Source organism: Marmota flaviventris, chromosome 16 (assembly GCF_047511675.1).
Source record: "Marmota flaviventris isolate mMarFla1 chromosome 16, mMarFla1.hap1, whole genome shotgun sequence".
NCBI classification, from domain to species: Eukaryota; Metazoa; Chordata; class Mammalia; order Rodentia; family Sciuridae; genus Marmota; species Marmota flaviventris.
The window spans coordinates 27,313,382-27,335,424 of record NC_092513.1 but is presented as its reverse complement, the minus strand read 5'-3'; the positions used below and the strand labels follow the sequence as shown (position 1 = coordinate 27,335,424).

The 22,043-nt window shown below is 34.1% G+C and overlaps 1 protein-coding gene across 5 annotated transcripts in view; it reads left to right on the top strand.

Moving 5' to 3' along the window:
* Ark2n (arkadia (RNF111) N-terminal like PKA signaling regulator 2N) overlaps nt 1-22,043 on the top strand; it is an 85,583-nt gene that overhangs the window by 34,457 nt on the left and 29,083 nt on the right. For all 5 annotated transcript variants that reach the window (XM_027935662.3, XM_027935663.2, XM_027935664.2 and 2 more), the window contains exon 2: nt 5,483-6,267. In XM_027935662.3, coding sequence (XP_027791463.1) covers nt 5,553-6,267 — 715 coding nt within the window. In that variant the 5' untranslated portion in view covers nt 5,483-5,552. The remainder of the gene's footprint in view (nt 1-5,482; nt 6,268-22,043) is intronic.

The window sequence follows — 22,043 nt, the reverse complement described above, 5'->3', positions numbered from 1 at the left end:
CTGTGGAGGACTGTAGGTACATCCAAAGGGGTGATGGCAAAGAGGAAACTTTAAAAAATATTATTTATTTTTAGTTGTAGTTGGACACAATACCTTTGTTCTTATTTATTTTCATGTGGTGCTGAGGATCGAACCCAGGGCCTCGGATGCGCTAGGCAAGCGCTCTACCTCTGAGCCACAACCCCAGCCCCAAGGAGGAAACTTCCAAAGACAAAAACAAGAAGTTTATGTAAACTGTTTTTTTGAAACAGAGACCATTGGTTGCAAACTTTCATTGCAAGAATTGACATTAGCTCGTTGGTGGAGACTGCAGTGTCATGGAATTATCCTTGTGAAAGGGCCTTATCTGGAATACTTTGATTTTTGAGGAATTCTTTGTATTATTTCCATCATAAGCACATATGAAAGAGGGCTGTTCCTTTATGTCCCACATACAAATGACTCCATTTTGATATTGATAGCTGTCACATTTTCCTCCTTTGATGAAGAAATTTCTCTGAAAGCATTTGTCGATCAACCATTCTGAAATTAGGTTTGATTGTTGTTGGACCTGTCATGGTGGTTCTCATCCAGGAGGATAATGGAGGGTAATGGCTAGCCATTAGGAATTGATTTAAAAACTCTTTATTGCCACATTGGAGCAACAGGGACTTTAGAAAGCAAAGCTCTCAGGCTACTCCACCTGGATTTTACTGTCAAGTTTAGTTTTATCTACTCTATCATTGTCAGTTAGCTATCATTGTAAAGTGTTTGGCCAGCACTATTCTGTTAGTAGTTGTATTTCTTCAGAAATTTGACAGGCAACCAGGTACCATGGTCAATGGTAGAGCATTTGCCCTGGCATGTACCACACAGTCCTTGAGTTCAGTCCCCAGTATCACAAACAAACAAACAAAAACAACAAACAGAAACAAATAACAAAAGATCAAGGGGGACTGAGTGAGATTAGTAGCCATGTGCCTTGTTCTTTTGTCTGTTTGGGTATCATCTTGCCTAGAGGAATGATCCAAGTACAACATGTAGTATTAACAACACAGACTTCACCTTGGTCAGCCAGGAAATAATCATGAGCTATTCTGTTAACTAAAGTCACTCTAGCAAGAGAATTGAATGAGTACTGCTGTGGAGCAATAGCCTCTGCTCCAGATTCCTAGATCTGGGTGCAGTAGCGCACACCTGTAATCCCAGTGGCTTGGCTCTAGAAGATTGCAAGTTGAAAGCCAGCTCATCAATTTAGTGAGACCCTGTCTCAAAAAATCAAACTGGCTGGGATGTGGCTCAGTGGTTAAGCACCCCTGGGTTCAATCCCAGTTTACACCCCCACCCCAAACCTCCCCCCCCAAACAAAACAAAACAAAAACCAAAAAAAGATTCCTGGAGTAACAAACTAAATTCTGTAATCATTTCTTCTTTAGTACCTACATTATACCATGGTAGAAAAGATTTTCTGTAGTTCTGTGCTTCACTAGGTAACTCAGGGTTGGAACCTTTAATGTGGTGAAAGAGGGTTAGTCAAATGATCACCCCAGTGATCAGTTTGGGATCTTTTGTGTTCTGACAACAAAATAGTGAAATATCTTGGGAAAGAAGAGAGTAATACCTGGAGAAGGAGATATGAGATTGGAGTGGTGGTAAGAAAAGAATTTCAGAGATGAGTGAATGAATGAGTGGTCCATTTACCTGATGCAATTCCCATTTGATAATCTTGTCGCTTTCTATTGCCATCTACTTGACTGTTCCTATCAAAAACAGCCTCCCTCAACCAAACTGATCTGTGCAATAAGTAGTCTGGTGATTGGGAAAAATTAAACTCTATGTATGACATCTTTTCCTCTTGTATTTAGGGAATTTCATTTTAATTCCACTATAGGGAGTTTTGTCAGAGCTTGGTTTTCCACCTCTGATGACTTTCCCCTGCTTTTATTTAATTAAATTTGTACAATAAGGAGAAAACCTAGTAGAATTCACTGAATAAAATTGACCCAAAAGTAGTTTGGTGTCAGGGCCAGAAAAAAAAAGCATAGCTCCCTTTTATTCAGAAGATTTTTCAGAAAATTTTTATGTCAGAGAGGAGTAAAAGACGATTTTTTGTAATATAGAATTCAAGAGGTACAAAACTAAGTGCAGTACCAAATCTTCTCTTCCTGTTCCTTTATCCACTCTTTCCTTACCAGAGCAGCTGGCATTACCAGAGATTCTGTGCTTCTACAAACAAATTCACATAAATAAATATAATTGCCTTTATACAAATTGTATAATTATCTCTTTTGTTCCTTTAAATTTTGTTCATGAGAATTGCTCCATGTCACTATATAAAGAGCTTTCTCATTCTTGTGGCCCTGTTGTATGGACATCCATAATGAGCTAACTGGTATCCTGTTTATGGTTGATGTTAGTCTTCTGTGATTGATTCGGGCAAATGTGAGTGGTTTTGACCACAATTCTGGTTGCTTATTTAGATAGCAGAAATTTAAATCTCATTTAATACTTAAATTTAAGGAACTTGAAAGATCATTTGATTAATGGGCCTTATTGAAAATAATTGGTATTATCATTTTTCTTTTAAGAAAAAGTCTATATTCATTTGTCTACCCACACAACTTGTTTCCAGAAGAAATAAGAGTTATGGTAGTTCAGCAAATTTATTTTTCATCTTTTTATTAAACATTTACAAAAGAAATTTGGTTGAAAAGACCAAAGCCCACGTCATCATGAGACTCCTCAGATTCTTTATTTGTTTCCACTTTCTTCTCCTCACCTGGAGAAGGACTTGCTGATGTAGCACCAGAAGCTAGAGCAGGTTTAGCATCACTTATGTTAACAAGAAGGCTACCAGTGTAGACTTTGGCCAGGGCGTTTGCAAATAAGCCAGGCCAAAAAGGCCTACATTTCTACTAGCTGCTCTTGTGACAACCTTGATGGTATTCTCTGTGTAGATTACCTCATTGTCCTGCATAAGGAGAGTAATGTAGATCTAGGTGATATGGGGGATCAGAAGACCATGGTGGGGCAGTGCCGGACTCCATGACACTTATCTCCAGATTAAGTGAGAGCCCCAACAAGGCCTTAGCTTCTTTGGAAGGACCAACCCCCTTGGCAGTTTCTGAATAAATGGGGCAGTAAATTTTATTTTTCAACATGACATTGTATTGTGATATTTTGAAAAGGTCTATCCTTGAAAAGTCCTGCCTTCTTTTAAAAAAGTAGAGGCTTGATGTTTGTTATTTATGGTTGATATTAATTTCATTTCATTATATTTCTCAGGTATTTTAACTTTAAGGAAAAAAATCTGTATTTCACTTTATATATGTAGTGAGTCTCAATTAGCATCCACAGAAAGTGACAAGCCGACAACTGGTCAGGTTTATTAGAGTGATTCCTCTAATCATTGCATGCTTTCCCCTTCCTCTATTGGTCACCTGGTTATATATCAACAGAAAAATCAATTTTCTTTTTTTGTTGCTGGGAATTGAATCCAGGGCCTCACACATGCTAGGCAAGTGCTCTACCACTGAACTTTTTATTTTTATTTTGAGACAGAGTCTTGCTAAGTTGCCCAGACTGGCTTTGAATTTGTGATTCTCTTATCTCAGCCTCCTGAGTTGCTGGGATTACAGGTTTGCGCCACCATGACCAACATCAAACACTCATTGTTAGAAAATCTAGGGTTAATTCTTTGTGCGCGGGAGGTATTTTAAATCGACAGTTTTTTTTCATGTTTGTATTGCAAACATACTTCATTTATGACACTTTAAATTTGTTGTTTTAACTTTTACTCTGTTGACTTTCAAAAGTGTTACATTACTTTTGAAACAGTGTTAGGAAAAACATTTATGCTTATTTTCATTTAATTGAAAAATTAGTAATGATACAAATATGCTTATGAAGTAGGCTATCCAAGGGAGTATTTTTTAAAACATTTTTTCCTTTAGTTGGACACAGTACATTAACTTTATTTATTTTTATGTGGTGCTAAAGATTATGGAACCCAGTGCCTCACGCATGCCAGTCGAGCACTCTACCACTGAGCCACAACTCCAGCCCCCCATGGGAGTATTTAAAACTTAATAAAATATTCCAGTAGCTGTGAATATTCTGGTTTTCACAAAAGTATTAAGGAAACCTATCAGAATTCCTGTTTTATTAGCAGTTGAGAACAGGGCTATGAAATATAAAAACAGGTATAGAATATCTCTGTTTGTATTAACAAAAAGGCTTAGCCTGTTAGACCAATAAAATAATTTTTCAGATTTTTTTTTGGTTATCTTCTATTATAAGTTGAACCATCAGGTAACTTGGTAGAGTCAACTGATAAATTTGCCACAGTGCACATGACTAACATTAGATTAATATTGTGTCTGTGATTTATGGAACATGATGGTTTTTGCCCTCTGTAATGTTCCATGGGCAGGCAAGATATTGACTTGTGTTGTACATTCTTAGCATCCTCTTAAAAACTTACCAGTTAATGAAATCTGCACTACATAGGTCACAGAATCTTGTGGTTAAAGATTACTTATCCCTGCCTCTTTCCTTCCCTGCCTTCCTTCCATTCACCCACTTCCTTTGGACTGTTTCTTCATGATTAATTAGAGTTATATTATTCACAGTGGTGGTGTGGGTGTTAAATTCTAAATTTAGCATGTAAGGTGTAAAATGTGTGTAGGATGCCTTCTCTTAAACCCTTTAGAGTCATTCATAGAGTAGAGTTTCCTGGGTTCACAAAGTAGTTGAACTGTATTTAGAGGCCATTATTTATTGGTGGTGGTGGGGCATTTGCTTAGACATTATACTCAAATTCAGCATGAGAGAGAGATGGGAACTAGGAAGGACCGAGGGAACAGTGAATCTGGCCATTCGTTTTAATGCTACTTTTGAGCAGTCTTACCGGTTTGATATGCATACTTTGGTTGCTCATTTGCCAAATGCATGTAAAGCACGCATTGTTTTGTAAAAAAGAGTTTACCTCGCTATTTCTTTTTTATTTATTTTTTGTTGTAGATGGATACAATACCTTTATGTATTTATTTTTATGTGGTGCTGAGGATTGAACTCAGTGCCTCTCACATACAGTGCAGGCGCTCTGCCACTGAGCTACAGCTTCAGCCCTCAGACTACTTTTTTTATTTAAGGTGTTCTTTTTCATTTATATCAAAGTCAAATATACATATTAAGTACATCAGAGTTTTGAAGATCCTTTTTCTATTTATTTAAAGTTCTAAACTTGAAAATTCTTGTTTATTTGCTGGCTTTGTAAGTTTAGTAATAGTGGAATAATGTGCCCTTCTTAGTAGTTGAATTTGCTAGGATTTTGCTAAGCTCTTTGAATTTTCAGACTGTTTAAAGCAAATGGATAAGGACATATAATATTTTAAAGGCCTTCAAAATGGTAATTTTGGTTAGAAAATCTTAAAAAGTAGGCATGTTTGTTGAATAAATAATCCTCCATTTCTTTTTATTGATTTTGTGTGTTTTTGTACAGGTTGCTTTCCTGTTGCATCTTTGATATCGTTTCCTAGACTCTGCTCCATGATTTAACTTGAAATTCTGAAATGAAGATGGAAGAGGCAGTGGGAAAAGTTGAAGAACTCATTGAGTCTGAAGTCCCACCGAAAACATCTGAACAAGAGACAGCCAAGGAGGAAGATGGATCTGTAGAACTGGAATCTCAAGTTCAGAAAGATGGTGTAGCAGATTCTACAGTTCTTTCTTCAATGCCTTGCTTGTTGATGGAACTGAGAAGAGACTCTTCTGAGTCTCAATTAGCATCCACAGAGAGTGACAAGCCGACAACTGGTCGAGTTTATGAGAGTGACTCCTCTAATCATTGCATGCTTTCCCCTTCCTCTAGTGGTCACCTGGCTGATTCAGATACATTGTCTTCTGCAGAAGAAAATGAACCGTCCCAGGCAGAAACAGCAGTGGAAGGAGACCCTTCTGGAGTGTCTGGTGCCACAGTTGGGCGTAAGTCTAGGCGATCCCGTTCTGAAAGTGAAACATCTACTATGGCTGCCAAGAAAAACCGGCAATCCAGTGATAAACAGAATGGCCGAGTTGCCAAGGTTAAAGGTCATCGGAGCCAAAAGCACAAGGAGCGGATCAGACTACTGAGGCAGAAACGGGAGGCTGCTGCGAGAAAGAAGTACAACTTGCTGCAGGACAGTAGTACCAGTGACAGTGACCTGACTTGTGACTCAAGTACAAGCTCCTCAGATGATGATGAAGAGGTTTCAGGGAGCAGCAAGACAATCACTGCAGAGATACCAGGTAGAGGATGTTTTTTAAACTGACTGTAAAGCAACTGATGGCATTTCTCAGCTGTCAGGCTCAGTTAGATGAGTGACACTTGAAAAAATCCAGGAGACCTGCAGCTCTGAGTAAATTTGAAGACTGCAGTCTGTTAACAAGATGTGGCCAATTAAAAAAACAAAAAACACCAAACCTTTTCTGAGGTTTTCCAGTGCACTTTAGCACATCAGCAGAAAAATTATTTAAGTTGTTACTGGTAGGGACAAGATTATTTTTTAAGTAATGGAATTTCTCACAAGTCTCTTTCTCTGTAATACATTACCTGAACTCCCATCTTTGCCTTTCTAGCACGGCTTAGATTTTACTATTCAGCATTATTATGAAGTATGTTTTCCTCAGGAATAGGCAACTTGCTTTATTATATAGTCACTGCACTTATGAAATGACACATTCTGTCTTTCATTAAAGTTTTCTAAGAACTGCTCCTCCTAAAATGGTAATTTTATGTTTTCCCCCAATTATGAATGATAAACTAGTTATCTTTGTTGCATACTCACATTGGACAGATTTTTTTTTTTTTTTGGCAGAATTTCCCGTTAATCCCCAAAGCTTTAAAAAGTTTGTTGGAAATTTATTTGTTCCAGCTGTCATTGGTGTAAGGGTCTGTAATTTATTACATGTTTGGTATTTCTACTTTCCCTGTATTATCACATCAGATACTGTGTACTATGACAGAGACAGTCTTGAAATTTCATAGTGGAAGAAAGATGATATATGAATGATTTTGAAGTGGGAAATTCTCACTGGTCAAGACTGATAATGATTAGAAAAATTTTGTAAACTACCTAATGTTTAATAGATCATGATAATATTGTTTATTGCTGCATTAAAGAGGGGGAGATTTTGGTTTTCTAAAGTTTTATAGGTGACTATGCTTCCCCCCCTAGTTTTCTGTTTCTACACACAAAGACAGCATATTGCTGATATACAAAGGATATTTCAAGAAAAATCATATTGGTTAATTAAGCCTATAACTAACCAAACTTATATAAATTCATCAATAAGAATGATTGATTTTAGAAGCACTTTATAGGTGTTCAACTTACAAATAAAAGCTTCATCCATATGAAATATTAAATATGAATTTTAAACAGTCTTTAGAAATGCTTTTTATTCTTTGAATATCTCTTGAAAATTCATTTGGTAGTTCCTTGTATAAAAAACACTCAGAGGGAATTTACATAAAGCTCATTAGAGAAGCAGACTTCAGGGTTGTTCTAAGGTAGGTTCTAGGTATATTTCAATTTTAGAGTTAGTAATGTTTTTAAGAAAGCCTTATTAACACCCATAAACTTGTTCATGAATTCTTATATCCTGTTCTCATGCATTCTTATATCCTGTTCTGATGTATTAATCAAGATCATGATAGCTCTCTTGAACAGTCTTTCATTCCACTAACCAAATAGTTTTTATGTAACTTCCCAATACATGACCCTTTTATGGAAAGGGAGAAGATGAGTGGACAGAATTCTCTTTGAAGGTGGAACCCCATTGTAGAAGTGCCATGATAAATATCTTCATGGGTAATTCTCCCTGTTTGGCTTTTTTAAATAGCTTAGGTATGCTTTAGTCATATTTGACTACCTTGACCATTGTTTAAAACCTCTAAAACACCAGTAGTCTCTTTCTTATCTATTCTGAATTGTATACTAATCAAACACCAAAGTAAATTAATCTGAATCTGTAGTTTCTATTTTTTTTTATACTATTTAGTGAATTTTTGGCTTTTGGAAATATGTAGAGTTTTCTAAGGTAATGATGAAGAATCAAATGACAGTTTAAGGTGCAGACCCACGTATACGACTACCTATGTTGGGCACTGCATAATTTTGCGGAGGAAGTACCATTCATATAAGACAACTATGAATGGTCTTTTCTGTTATTATGCAAAGCAGCAAAGATGGAACAACCTAGAGTTTAAATATTAGAGACTTCAGGTCAGCTGTCTATATTGTTATCTCTGAAAAAATGTGCATCATGCATTTTTAATATAAATTAGGTATACTTTAGTTTCCTGAGTTGATTATGACTTTGGGCAAGAAGGGAGACATGTTCAACCATATAGCAAGAGCAGTTGTTGAAAAGTTGTGTTATGAACTAACTTGAGTGAATAACATGGACATTCAGGGAAACTTAAACTGGATGTGCCTAAGAGAATATCTTGGATGTTGAAATTTGCATCCAGCTGTTTACACAGAGTGGAAACCAAGGGGAAAAGTAAAAACTTCTTACTACATGCTGTTTCATCAAGGTACAACCAAGTCGATAATTTAGAAAATGCTTTATAAGATTTTGGTAGCAGCATAAAAGTTGAAGGAATTATCTTGAATGTACTCTTATGCCAAGTAATATAACAATTAGTGCATTTTCTTTTAAAAAGTGCAAATAATGATGTAGACTAATATAGTGCATGATCAAGCTTAATAATTTATTTTCATATCTAGGCAACAGATGCTTATTAAGGTTTTAAAAAATAATATTAGTTAACTGACAGGTGGCTTGTTATTAGCATTTGACCATTTTCTTCTCGAAGGTTTTGGGAATATGGATGTTATAATAATCTGTTTGGAGATATCATACCAAGATAATTCTGGCAATTCTTTCATTTGGGTGACTTAGAAATGAGCCAAGAGTATTTTATAGTAAAATTTGTAGTATTTTGTAGTGAATTAATGTCAAAATGGTTATTCATGACTTTTATCAAGTGTCTGATTCATCTTTATAGATTTTTTGGTGTGTTTTATGTATTTCCATGATTGGAGCATTATTTTTCATGAGTGGGGCAGTCTCTCTGTAAAATCACTCCTTAACTCTATAAAATAAGCTGTTGGAGGCATTTTGATTTTTTAATATGAATAATGGGCGTTAGACTCCATTCAGTTCAAGCAATTCATTCTGTGAATAGACATGTACATCAGTGTACATGGGCAGCAGGAAAAAAATTTCATAATTAACATAGGGTGAACCCCAGGTAGCTTCATCTTGTCTTGGCTATAATTGCTTGCTTTTGTGTGGTCTAATGGTATACCAGATAAAATACCTAGAGTAGGGTTCCAAAAATGGTACCCATTGTAATAGGTAAAAGACAGTTGTCTCACCTAGTTTCCTCTCTTGAAGAATGTCAGAGATGTTGTTGGAAGACAGCTGTTTAAGGTCACCTGAATTCTCTAAATCCACACGAGCAAATCAGAGTAGCTCAGTCTGCTGAAGCTAGGATCCCAGCACCCATTATTCACCAGATTTATGTACTGAATGTATCATGACAAGCTGTTGTCTTACCTCACACTTTTTGGTAGAGATTATTATACTTGATCAATTTACTGTTACTTGGAAGTTAAAACAATAACAACAACAGCATTTCTTTTGAAATGGTAAATTCTTTGTAGAAAGTTTTGGAAATGGAAAACTGTGAAGTAAAATATTAAAGTCACCCATAGATTCACTTTTGTCAACATTTGAGTATGTTTCATTCTGTAATATATAACAAAATTTGTCACTAGATAATGCTTCTATTTCCTTTTCCTTTTAAAGTTATATTTTGAGCCTTTAACCAAAATGCTATTATCTAGGATATTTGGATTTTGAATAATTGAGCTAACTATAACTTCTTCCATGTCGGTCATTTGGGCTGTTTTTACAGCTTGCTATCATGAGTAAGAGTATGAACACCTAGGGCTCTTGACCTTATACTTCCTACTGCTTTTTAAATGTTTAAGATGGAAATGTGGATCAGTGAGCACTTGCTTAGCACGCATGAGACCCTGGGATCGGTCCCCAGTACCACACAAAAATAAGTAAATAATAAAATATATTTTATTCTATCCAGGAGTTTTGGATGTCTGTCCATTATATTCTTGCTATTGAGTATTTATTTTTCGAAAATCTTGCTGATGAAGTAGAAGAATTGTATCTTATAGTAATTTGCATTTCTTTGATCAATACAGTAAAGTTGAAAAATCATGTTTGGCCATTTGTATTTTTTTGATAAACAGTTTATTCTTGTTCTTTTCACATTTTCCTCTGGCGTGTTGTTTTGTTGCTATTGTTTTTCCTTATTAATCTGTGAGGGTTCTTAACCTATTGGATATTTAATTGTTTGGAATAACTTGAGCAGTGTGAACTCATAAGACCCTAAGCCCATAGAGAGAATTCCATGAAGCACATTATTGGCCTTTTCCTAGATTGACTATAAAGTTATTCTCTTAGTGACAAAAGCTCCATGTCCCTATTGTTGGCCTTTTGTAATCTGGTTATATTTTGATAGCTTTTTAAGAGACTTACTAAATAAAAAAACTGATAATAAAACACTGAAACAGAGTAATCAGGTAAAAACTGTTCAGTAAATACAAACCAGGTGGATAAAATTCATCCACTTTAACCTGGCTATATGTTAAAATCACCAGGGAGAATATTATGATGCTTGGGACCCACTTCATCCCAATTAAACTAGAATTTTTGGGGTCTGATCCTATGGCATTAGCAGTTTTAAAGCTCCCCAGGTGATGAAAGTGAATAGCCAGGATTGAGAGCTACTCTCAGTTAAATGAAAGGTGAGCTGGATGCTGTGGCATGTGCCTTTAGCTCCATCTACTTTGGAGGCTGAGGTAGGAGATCCCTTGAGCCCAGGAGATCAAGCCCAACCTAGGCAACATATCAAGACCTCCATCTGAAAAATTAAATAGAATAAAATAAAGTGATATGCTAAGTCTCTCATAGCAATGGGTATCAAGTTCTAAACAATGCAGCCTTGTTTTTTTTTTTTGAAATTGTATTATTATAAGCCATGCATTGTCTTATATTAATTAACAAGCATAAGCATCTTTTATTCTATTTAAATGAGTATTTTAAAAGCATGAATTTTTAAAATGTAGTTTTCTGTATATTAAAATATGGATGTTAACTTCAGTTTACAAGCTTTTAAGTTTGGTAGATATCCTACCTTTGGCAGTCTGTTGTGTTAAAGCAGTAAGATACTATTTTTGACTTGCTTTTCCTACCTTATTTTCTAAAATGAGTGCCTGCGTTAAGTTTTTATATATTAAAGCATAAATGTTGCTTTTGATATAAGTCTTTTTCTCAAAATAGGATATATCAGTGTTAATAAAAGTGGCCTGTGTCTTTAAAGTGAAAATATGGCCACTGGAATTTTTTATATGCTTTTCTTTAGAGCAGTTTTAGGTTTATAGCAGAATTGAGCAGTTTCTATATACCCTTGCCCTTATAAAAAGCCTTTCTCACTTGCACCATCCTGAACTAAAATCTAGATTTGTTACAATGATAAACATATATTGACATGTCATTGTCATCCAGAGTCTATCCTTTACTGTTAGGGTGCCCTCTTGTTCTGGGATCTGTGGGTTTGGGCAAATGTGTCCCTCTTTTTAAAGCCTCAAAAATGTCTTGGTTATCAGTGTTTATTGCTGGTAGTCGTCTTTATGAGGCTGCAACTTATTTCGTTGCCCCCCTGCACAAGTGTTTGTACACCATTTTCCCGAGTTCTGTAGGGTTTTTTTTTATTTTTTTATTTTGTTTTAAAGTCAAGACAGCATAGGGTAAGGAATAATCAGAGGAAAAGGAATAAGGTGAAGTTAGAGAGGTGTTAGGGACAAGCCTTTCTGAGATTTTTATTTGCTGGGTAGAATTGGGCTAAAAAGTTGTGTCATAGCCTAAAGGCATGGAAAATAGGTGATGTGACTGATTAAAACATTCTTGTTGTATCTAACTATTCTTGTGAGGTTGATATTGAAGCATTCTTTTTTATCTTCATAAACAGCCACTTTGTGATAAATAAGCCATTTTTTCAAAAGTACCCTGTACATAAGAGCCATTTCATAGGACAGTTCTTTATAAAACTTCATGCTAAGTGTGGTGGCACATGCCTGACTGAATCCCAGCAGCTCAGGAGGCTGAGGCAGGAGGATTACAAGTTCAGCAAATTAGTAGTGAGGCCCTGAGCTGCTTGGTTAGGCCTTATCTCAAAATAAAAAATAAAAAAGGTTAGGGATGTGCCTCAGTGGTAAAGAGCCTTTGGGTTCAATTACTAGTGTCTTCTCTCCACCCCCCAAATGACTTCTTTATGTAGGCAGATGGTATAAGGCCAAGATTGATTGATTCCATTGATCATTTATTCAGTGAATTTTTGTGCACATCTAATGTGCAGCATTGGGGATTGACTGGGAACAGAGTAGTCAAGAGTGGTCTGAGGAATGAATACTTTTAATAGGTCCCTGACAATGAAGAGTTTAATGTTAATTTTGTTAGAGACCTAAATTAGCCTAACTCAAGGATAAACAGTATGGCTTAGGACCATATCCTAAATTAAAATCCTAAGAAATCACTCCTCTACTGGATATTAATAGCTATATACATATTTACATGTTTGGAACTAGCTGCATTATATGTAAACAGGTTTTCTTTTCTGCAGGACAAATCAGAGCCATACTTCTCCACAGGAGTAGGATACGATTTGTATCATATCCCAATTAACCATAAAACTTTTTTTTTGATTGCATATATACATTTGAACATATTTCACAGATCATTGCTTATATAAAGCTAACCCAGAGGTACATATGGATTCTGTATGCCTTCAATGTGTTTTTCCATAGGTTTTTTTTTTTAAATGAAACTTTTGATGAAAACCAGTCAGCTGAGAATTATTATATAATAATTTGTTACAGGTCAGCTGCCAAAATAATTCTTAAGAATTTCACAGTCAAAGCACTATATTCAAGGATATAGTGGTTCTGGATCAAGACTGTTCATTAAAATCATCTAGGGAGCTTAAAACAAAATAAACCTCAGATGCCTTGTATCCATCCCAGGTTTTGGTATCGTTAAATTATTCCAGGTCTTAATGTTCAGCAAAGGCTAAAAACTACTGTTATATATTAAGTCTGTTGTATAGTAACAGAATACATGCTCCCAGGCAGAATCATTGAAGCTATGAAAAATGATAATGTTATCTTAGTCTTTTTTTATTATTTCTCTTGGAATTGGTTACTTTCATTTGGCTAATGAATTAAATGCTACTTATCAGTGCTGTATTTATCAGGCTTTTCTTAGCAACATTTATGCTGTTTTTTTTTTTTTTAGTAAGCATGTTTTATTAAAAATACAATTTTCAGAATTAATATTGTTTTTATCAAATGACCTCAATGTCTTTAAAGCTGACTTCATTCATGCTGGGGTATCTGAAGGAGCACCAAAGGAAATTCCAGGATTACTTGATGGGGATTCTGTGTGTGTTAGCAACTGCATAGGCAGTGTCCTAAAAGAGGCCCTGCATGAGCTGTTTTTCCAAGATGCAGAAGCAGACAGAAGAAATTCTGCATACGAATGAAAAAACTAACTCATCTTGATGCTGGTGAAGAGATCAAGTGGCTGCTGGAACCCAGGGTACCTAAAATGCACTAGTTGGTCAAAGAATTTCCCCTGTCACCCTATCAGGTGACATCCCCTTATAGATGGATGCCTGATTCCCAAGTACAGCCACAACAACCCTTTGTTGATTCTTATTGTGACTTGTTGAAATGTTGACAGTAATGTAAGAATTCCCAGAGAAACAACAATTTTCTAGGTAATATTTCTAAAAATGGGAATAATATGGAACAATTTAAAGGTCTATCACAAAATTGTTAACTGTCTGCTTCTTGGATTGTGCCCGTTGTAAGTTTCATTTCATAATGTTTTGAAAACTAAAGTAATAAATGGTTTATTTAAAAACATTTTTAAAACAGCCTCATTATCTGGCCCAGGCTCGCCTTACTTAAATGTGAAATCCTCTTGCCTCAGCTTCCTGAATAGCTGTGGTTATAGATGTAAGCCACTGTGCCTTGCTAAGGTGGATGCCAATGTGCCTGGCTAATTTTGAATACCTGATTTTTAAAAAAATTAAGTATTCAAAACAAAGCCACAGAGGGTTTTTTGTTTGTTTTCTTTCTCTCTCTCTCTTTTTTTTTGGTACTGGGGTTCAAACCTTGGACTTCATGTGTACTAGACAAGCACTGTCACTGAACCATTATATCTCCAGTCCTAAAGCAGTAGAGTTTGATAAATTTTAGTCTGACTTTGTTATGTAGATTGGAATGTAGAATCGTATTTATATAATAATCAGAGCAATTCTCACCTTTATACTCGTTCAGGCCAAAAAAATAATAACATTTAAAATTGGGAATTTATTGAATTAAAATAGGAAAATAGTTAATAATTTGAGACTCTCTTAGCATTAGCATTTATACTCTACCAACACTGGACTCCTTCTGATTCAAGTCTTATAATTCAGTAAAGATGAATGAGTGTACAGAATGAACGTTCTTATATCAGTGTTACCTATGTCATTTAAATGAACCTGTTTGTTGCTAGTCTTTATTTAGAGTTAAAATATTAAATAACATTTGAAATAGCAAGAATACATTAGTTTTTTTGAGCAAATATTGACTGTACCTACTATATAAGATATTGTAGGGAAAAAAGATTAGATTGCGTGTGATTTTTATGTACAAGAAAAATAGTACAGTAGTCTTCCCTTATTGGCAGAGGATTCCAAGACCCCTCGTAGATGCCTGAAATTGTGGATAGTAAAAAAACAAACTCCACAAAAAATAAAACCTTATATATACCCTACTTTTTCCTATAACTATTATAATGTTTAATTTTTAAATTAGGCACAGTAACAAATTAATAATAGAAAAATCAATATACTGTAATAATATTCTCAAAATATATTTTATTGTACACATCTTGTTGTGATGACACGAAATGATATAATGCCTACATGAGGAGACAAGTGAAGTAAATGATGTAGGTATTGTAGCCTAGAAATGGGCTACTATGTAAGGGTTACTTGACAAAAAATTGTGGTACTGAGTCACTCAGTTTTATAGCCAATATTTCTATTAAGTGACTTATAGACAGATAACATATACATTGTGGATACACCAGACAAAGTGATAATTCATGTCCTGACCTGGATGGCAGGAAAAATCACACTACTAAGAATAGTACACAGTTTAGAATTTGTGAATTGTTCATTTCTGTAATTTTCCTTTTACTATTTTTGGATCGTGGTTGACTTTAGGTAACTGAAACCACTGGGGGACTACTAACTATATTTTTCATCACTAAATGGATAAACTAATTTGCGCTTTAACTTAAAGCCCAGTACCCAAGGTAATAATCTAGCAAATATCATCCAATGGTACTATCTGGTACTGTAGTATAAAGGTACCTCTAGAGGACAAAGACAAAATGGTTACTCTATCAAGTGTATGTATTCAGTGGGTTTTTAAATTGCTGATGACTAAGTTTGTTGGTTTTCAATCTCTGTACTGAAAATAAATGTCTCTTAAGCTATGTTAAAGACCTATGGAGTGTGTCAAAGGAAAGAAATATCACAGGATTGAAAGTCTTGGAACCTATGTTTTTATATGTGGCCTGTAGTTGAGAAATACTGTCTCCCCTCCCTGCCCCAGGATTTGTAGGAATGTCATGAGAAACAGCTAAATTAAAATGAAAATTTTCAATAAGAATATGTAACTTTGCTAATGTAACTGGCTTTTTTTTAAAAAATGTGCTTTGTACTAGTTTCACTTAAAATAGAAATTTGGGCTTTCTCTTAGCATTTGTTAACTTAATGACTGTATTAAAAATGTTAATTTTATTACTTGATGAAGTGTTTTATAAGAGCTGGCCTATTTAGAGTTTAATATAAAAACAGTTTTTAATTTTTCTTCGTATTCGTCAGTAACTATACTTAGGAAAACTGTCATTGCTTTATTTTTTTCCTGCTGGGAATGAACCCAGGGCCTTTTGTGAATGCTAAGCACATGTTTTACCACTGTGCTATATCATAGCCCTGTCATTTTTAAATTCAGTTCTATGTCCAAATATTTACAGATTGTAAATTAACAGTAATAGACTAAGCCAAGTTTTTTCCTTTTCAAGTCTTGAATTGAAAAATAACTATGATTTAGTTTTTTCTTTTCAGAACTTGATGCATGAGAATTGGGAGTTATCTTTGGGGAAGACTTATTAATGTGCTCACTTACTTAAAAACATATGCATAAGTAGAGACTTTTATTGTCTAATGACTGTCAGAATTGCTGAACTTTGTATTTGACCAGTAAGCATAGGTTTTTAACATCAAGACTTTTCACCCTAAAATATATAGAAGCTTATTTATAATGATGGGTATTTCTTTGAAATGATAATACAACACTTGCACTCTGTGTCTGCTAATATATATGTATTTTAAGTCTTACATCAAAAAGAGCATACTGATGGACTGAATTTTAACTAATCTGCCATCTTAAAAGCTTATGTTTATTCTGTCTTTACCTTTCTCCCAGGATCACAGATTTTACTAGACATGAATTTTTGGACATTAGAAAATATTACTTTCATTTCAGCATGTTAATATGACATTAAAAAATGACTTTTAAAATGCATGTATAAACTGCTTCAAGCACTTAACACAGTTTTCTGTTTCATGATAAAATGTTTAATATATTAAGCATGTCTGAAATGCTTTTTATTTTTAAATTTTTTAATATTTATTTTTTAGTTTTCAGCGGACACAACATCTTTGTTTGTATGTGGTGCTGAGGATCGAACCCGGGCCGCACGCATGCCAGGCGAGCGCGCTACCGCTTGAGCCACATCCCCAGCCCAATGCTTTTTATTTTTAAATTATTTATCTTTTAAGAATAACATCTAAACAAATTACTGCCAATATTGTATTGACTGGATATATTCTAATTTTTCTTATCATTGCATAATTGGGTAAGAGCTCTGTAGATATTTTTCTTTAAGAAAAAATGAATACAATTTCAGTGGAATGGAATTTAAAACAAGTTTGAGTATTTGATATTCCAGATAAGAATATCATTTTAATATTTTACAAGGTTAGTTAGTACTAATAATTTTGGAGCCCTTTTCTACACAATTTTGCTTAAAGATGTAGAAATAGGTTTTGGTAGAAAGGAGTTCCATAATACACTGATTTTAATTAATAGATTATATGTCAAAAACTTACTATGAAGTAAAATTTGACATTCTAGTTTGGAGTTTAACCTTAAGAATAATTTTACAGCAAAAACATATATAAAGAATTTTTAATTCTGATTTTCATTTTTGTACAGTGCCTTAAAGATAATGTTACTGTCATAAAGATTGTTGTTTTGAAAAGCAGTACACTTGGCTTAAAAATATTAACACCTTTTCCAGATTGCACAATTTAAATTTTTTTTCTGCCAAAATAATTTGGTTTTGTATTATGGACATTTAAAGAAGTACTGTTATATGTTATTGAATTCTCCTTCACAGAGGCAACGTCTATATTCCTAAGATTACAAGTACTGATACTAGTGAGAATAACTTTTGCATTATGTGATGATGACTCTGTAATTTAGGTGTTATTTAAGTGCCTAGTGGTCCTTCCTTCATTTCCCTTGAATTCCTTTAGTTTTTCTAGAATTTTAAGTAGGATTAAGAATGTTTTCTATTTGGATTTATTTGCAGACTATGAAGGACTAATGCTGACAGGAAACATCTTTAACCTATAGCACTAATCCAGTCATGGCTGAAGTGCTTTCTATTTAAGAATAAAATACTATATTCTGAATATTTCATCTCTCTAACATGTGCATTTTTATCTAATATATCAGAAGATATTTTCACTTGTAGCTTTTAATTAAATGACTAAGTTATAGACTTAAAAAGTTACTGCATTAAAAAAATTACTTTTAGGGGCTGGGGATGTGGCTCAAGCGGTAGTGCGCTCGCCTGGCATGCGCACGGCGCTGGGTTCGATCCTCAGCACCACATACAAATAAAGATGTTGTGTCCGCCGAAAACTAATAAATAAATAAATAAATAAAATAAAGGTTCATCAACATCTAAAACATATTTAAAAAAAAATTACTTTTAAAGAAACACTTGAGAGATGTTAGGGGAAAATTTTAGTTATAACTATTACCAGCTGTTATAATTTATTGATATTTCATCATAGTATTTCTCTTTAGTTGGTAGTATTTAGATGGCCCTATCTAAAGTTAAGTGTATTTTCTGATAATCTGTCCACATTCGCCTTCTGCCTAGTTTTTACTAATTCGTTGTTTTAGAACATTAGAGACCTAATCATTGTAAGAGAATTTAACCAGCAGATTAGAAGGTCTGGTTATTTGAGCCACTTTCTTAAGCAGTAATAACTTTCTTAGTCATATTAATGCATATTTTATGTGTATTAAAATTGAGTATAACTTCAAATGTACAAATAAAAATTTAGAACATAACATGGTTAAATTAATAGTTTGATACTGAATATTTTGCATTCTGTTTTTTAAAATTAGAAGCTTATCTTTTTGTTGTTGTTCCCAAGTCAGAGAAATGAGCCTAATCTCAGGGATTTGTATATGAGTATGTATATGCACATGCATACCCATGATCAGAATTCTGAAATAATTCTGGCAATTGCTTTAATGTTATGTTTGACACGTACTGTAGGCAGTTAACTATGCTTTAGTCTACAGTGATTCTAATGGATACAGGTCACTGACATAATATTCATTCCCAGGTATGTGAGTAAAAAGTTGCCCACATGTAAACCTAGTTATGGTAATTAAATAGGAGGAAAGGGCTGGGGTTGTAGCTCAGTGATTGAGCGCTTGTCTTGCATGTGTGAGGCACTAGGTTCTATGATCAGCACCATATATAAACAAATAAAAAAGGCCCAACAATAACAACAACAACAAAAATCAGAAAAAAAGTCTTTTAAAAAATTAACCAAATATTTTGTACTTAATTTTTTTAAACTATCAGATTGAGTAGAAGAATATATGAAAACTAATTTATTTTGCTTATTGTGTTTTTCATTACTATTCCCCTACTAATTAAATAGATTTAACACCAAGGGTCTCTGGCTATAGTTATCTCTCAGTTTATATGAGATTTACATAAAAGCTATATGCAAAATCATTTGAAGTGCATTAAGTCTGTTAATGATATATATATATCTAATTTTTTTGTTGGGGGGGGGGCATTAGTGGTGGTACTAGAGATTGAACCCAGGCTAGGAGTGCTCTATCACTGGACTTGACTCCTAACCCTTTTAAATTTTTTATTTTGAGATAGGATCTTCTCATTTGCCAAGGCTGGCCTTAAACTTGTGATCCTTTTGCCTCAGCCTCGGAGTAGCTGGGATTACAGAAATGTGCCAGAACACCCTGGCAATGATATTTCATTTTTAATATACAGTTGATTTTGCCTGATAATATAGGTATCTTAAAATTATAAGAAAGAAGGTAAGCGGACTTCATGCTATCATCATTTGTTTAGATTAGAAAATTTATAAGCAAGTTACTTGAGTAAAAAAAGTGACATTTTATTTTGGTTTTGGTACTGAGGATTGAATCCAGGGGCATTTTATTAGATCCACACCCTCAGCCTCTTTAATTATTTTTAATTCTGAGATTGGTGTATGTGCGCACTCGTGTGTGTGTGTGTGTGTGTGTGTGTGCGCGCGCGCGTGCGTGTCCTGCAAAGTTGTTAAGGCCTTACTCAGTTTGCTGAGGCTGGCCTTGAATATGGGATTGGGATTCTCCTACCTCAGCCTCCTGAGTCTGGAATTACAGGCGCTTGCCACCATACCCAGCAGAAGGTAACCTTTTTAACGTAATTGTACCTGTTATATTTTTATTGAGCTCATGTTGATTTCCTTCTTCTAAAAGTTGTTTGTATAGTACATTGTGGGCACGATGAAAAAGATTTTGTGGAGTGCCACATGTCAGAAAATATAACATCAGAAGAATAATTCCAGCTGGGTGTGGTGGCACATGCTTGTAATCCCAGCGGCTTGGGAGGCTGAGGCAGGACAATCACAAGTTCAAAGCCATCCTCAGCAACGGTGGGTGCGGCACTAAGCAAGTCAGTGAGACCCTGTCTCTAAATAAAATACAAAATAACATGGTGGATGTGGCTTAGTAGTTGAGTGTGATCCTAAAACTTTATTTCCATGTTGAGTTCCTCTGTGTTCAATCCTGGTACCCCCCCCCCCCAAAAAAAATCCAAGTTTATTAAACTTACACATTCATAATATAGGCTTTACTTTTTTGGTGAAATTTTGAATATTATTTTTAAAAATTCTTAACATCCTCTTCAAAAATGGCATATATTATACTTAAGTACAGCGAAGTAATGTACCATTTTAATTTGCCTAGAAGTTATATGGACTTATGAATTGTAAATAATATGAAAAACTTTAGAACTCTATACTTTTCATTTTTTTCTTTCTGTTCCTATTCAGAAGTTTGGGAAAATTAGTGGGAATTGGCACCAAACTAGTAGTTTATAAGCATTGAGTAGATAATTTCATATTGTATTAAGTTTCCACAGTATAAAATAGAGGATGTCATAAAAAATGAAAGGATGGTCCATTAAGTGTATTTGGTAATGAAGTCGTCTTATAACTTTTAAGATCTGGGAAGAATATTATCAAATTATTGTTTCTATCTTCTACACATCTGTGCATTTGAAGTGTAACTAACCTAGATAAATAAAAATTTTAAAAAAGAAATGTTTCTTGTTACTCTTTTGAGGACAATGTTGTTCTATTAGTGATTTCATATTAGGTGTTCCTGAGTAAAGAAACCTGCTTTTCTTTAATGAAATAAATGGTTTTATAATTAGAATAATAGATAATTGATTTTGTCTGACTTTTTTCAGATGATTTTCAGTTTTATTATTTTTACATTGAAAAAATACCACCATCAACATAGAAAGTCAAGATTCTTTTTTTGTTTAAAGTATATGCCCTACTAAATTATCCTGTTAAAAATTAAGGAATATTTGAAAAATGGCAAAATTTAGACTGGCTACTTCAAGGAGTAACAAGAAAGCTGGAAAGGATGTATCTTTAGCAATGTAGTATACCTAGGAATGTGGCTAATCTAATGTCTGATTTTTGTACTCTTAGGTATTATACACTGTAGTGCATTTAAATTTTATTCTCTACACATGGTAATTCTCAAAGCAATATCATGGATGGTGATCTCTTCAAATGCCCTATTTCTGTATTTCTAGGTTCCCTTAAATATTCAGATATGTTATTTAGTTATCTTTTGAATAACCACTTGATTCAGAGCTTTTCTAACTTTGTAGCTTAAAGGTATGTTAAAAAGTATGTCTTTTCATCAACTTTGAACTATTCTGAAAATCTTGAGTCTTCTACTTCTTTGATTCTTTCTTGAACTCTTCATTTAGATCATTCATATATAGCTTTTCTGGGTATAATAAAATGACCAGTTATTTACCATTATGACATTAAGACCAAGTGTGATCCTAAAACTTTATTTCCATGTTGGAAACTTTGTCAAGTTTAAATTTTTAATAGTTGAGATAAGTGCAATGGGAAAAGTACAAAACAGATATTGATTCAGTTTTATTTTTAAGATGACTTAACTCCTAAACATAAAACTTAAGTACATATTGTTGCATTTTGTTTTCATTTAACCCTTTGTTCTTGTTTTGTTTTTTGCTAAAATAGCTTTATGATATTATTCTAAAGAAAATATGTATGTTTTTGGTATTTAAGATTTTTTTTTTAAGGACATGGAACTTTTCTGTATAAGTTTTATTAATGCCTTTGGTTAATGTAGTTCATTTGTTTAGAGTTGCTTTGACAATGACTGCTTTCTGTTTTTTCAGATTATTATGCGTATATTTTCTATTTGACTTAT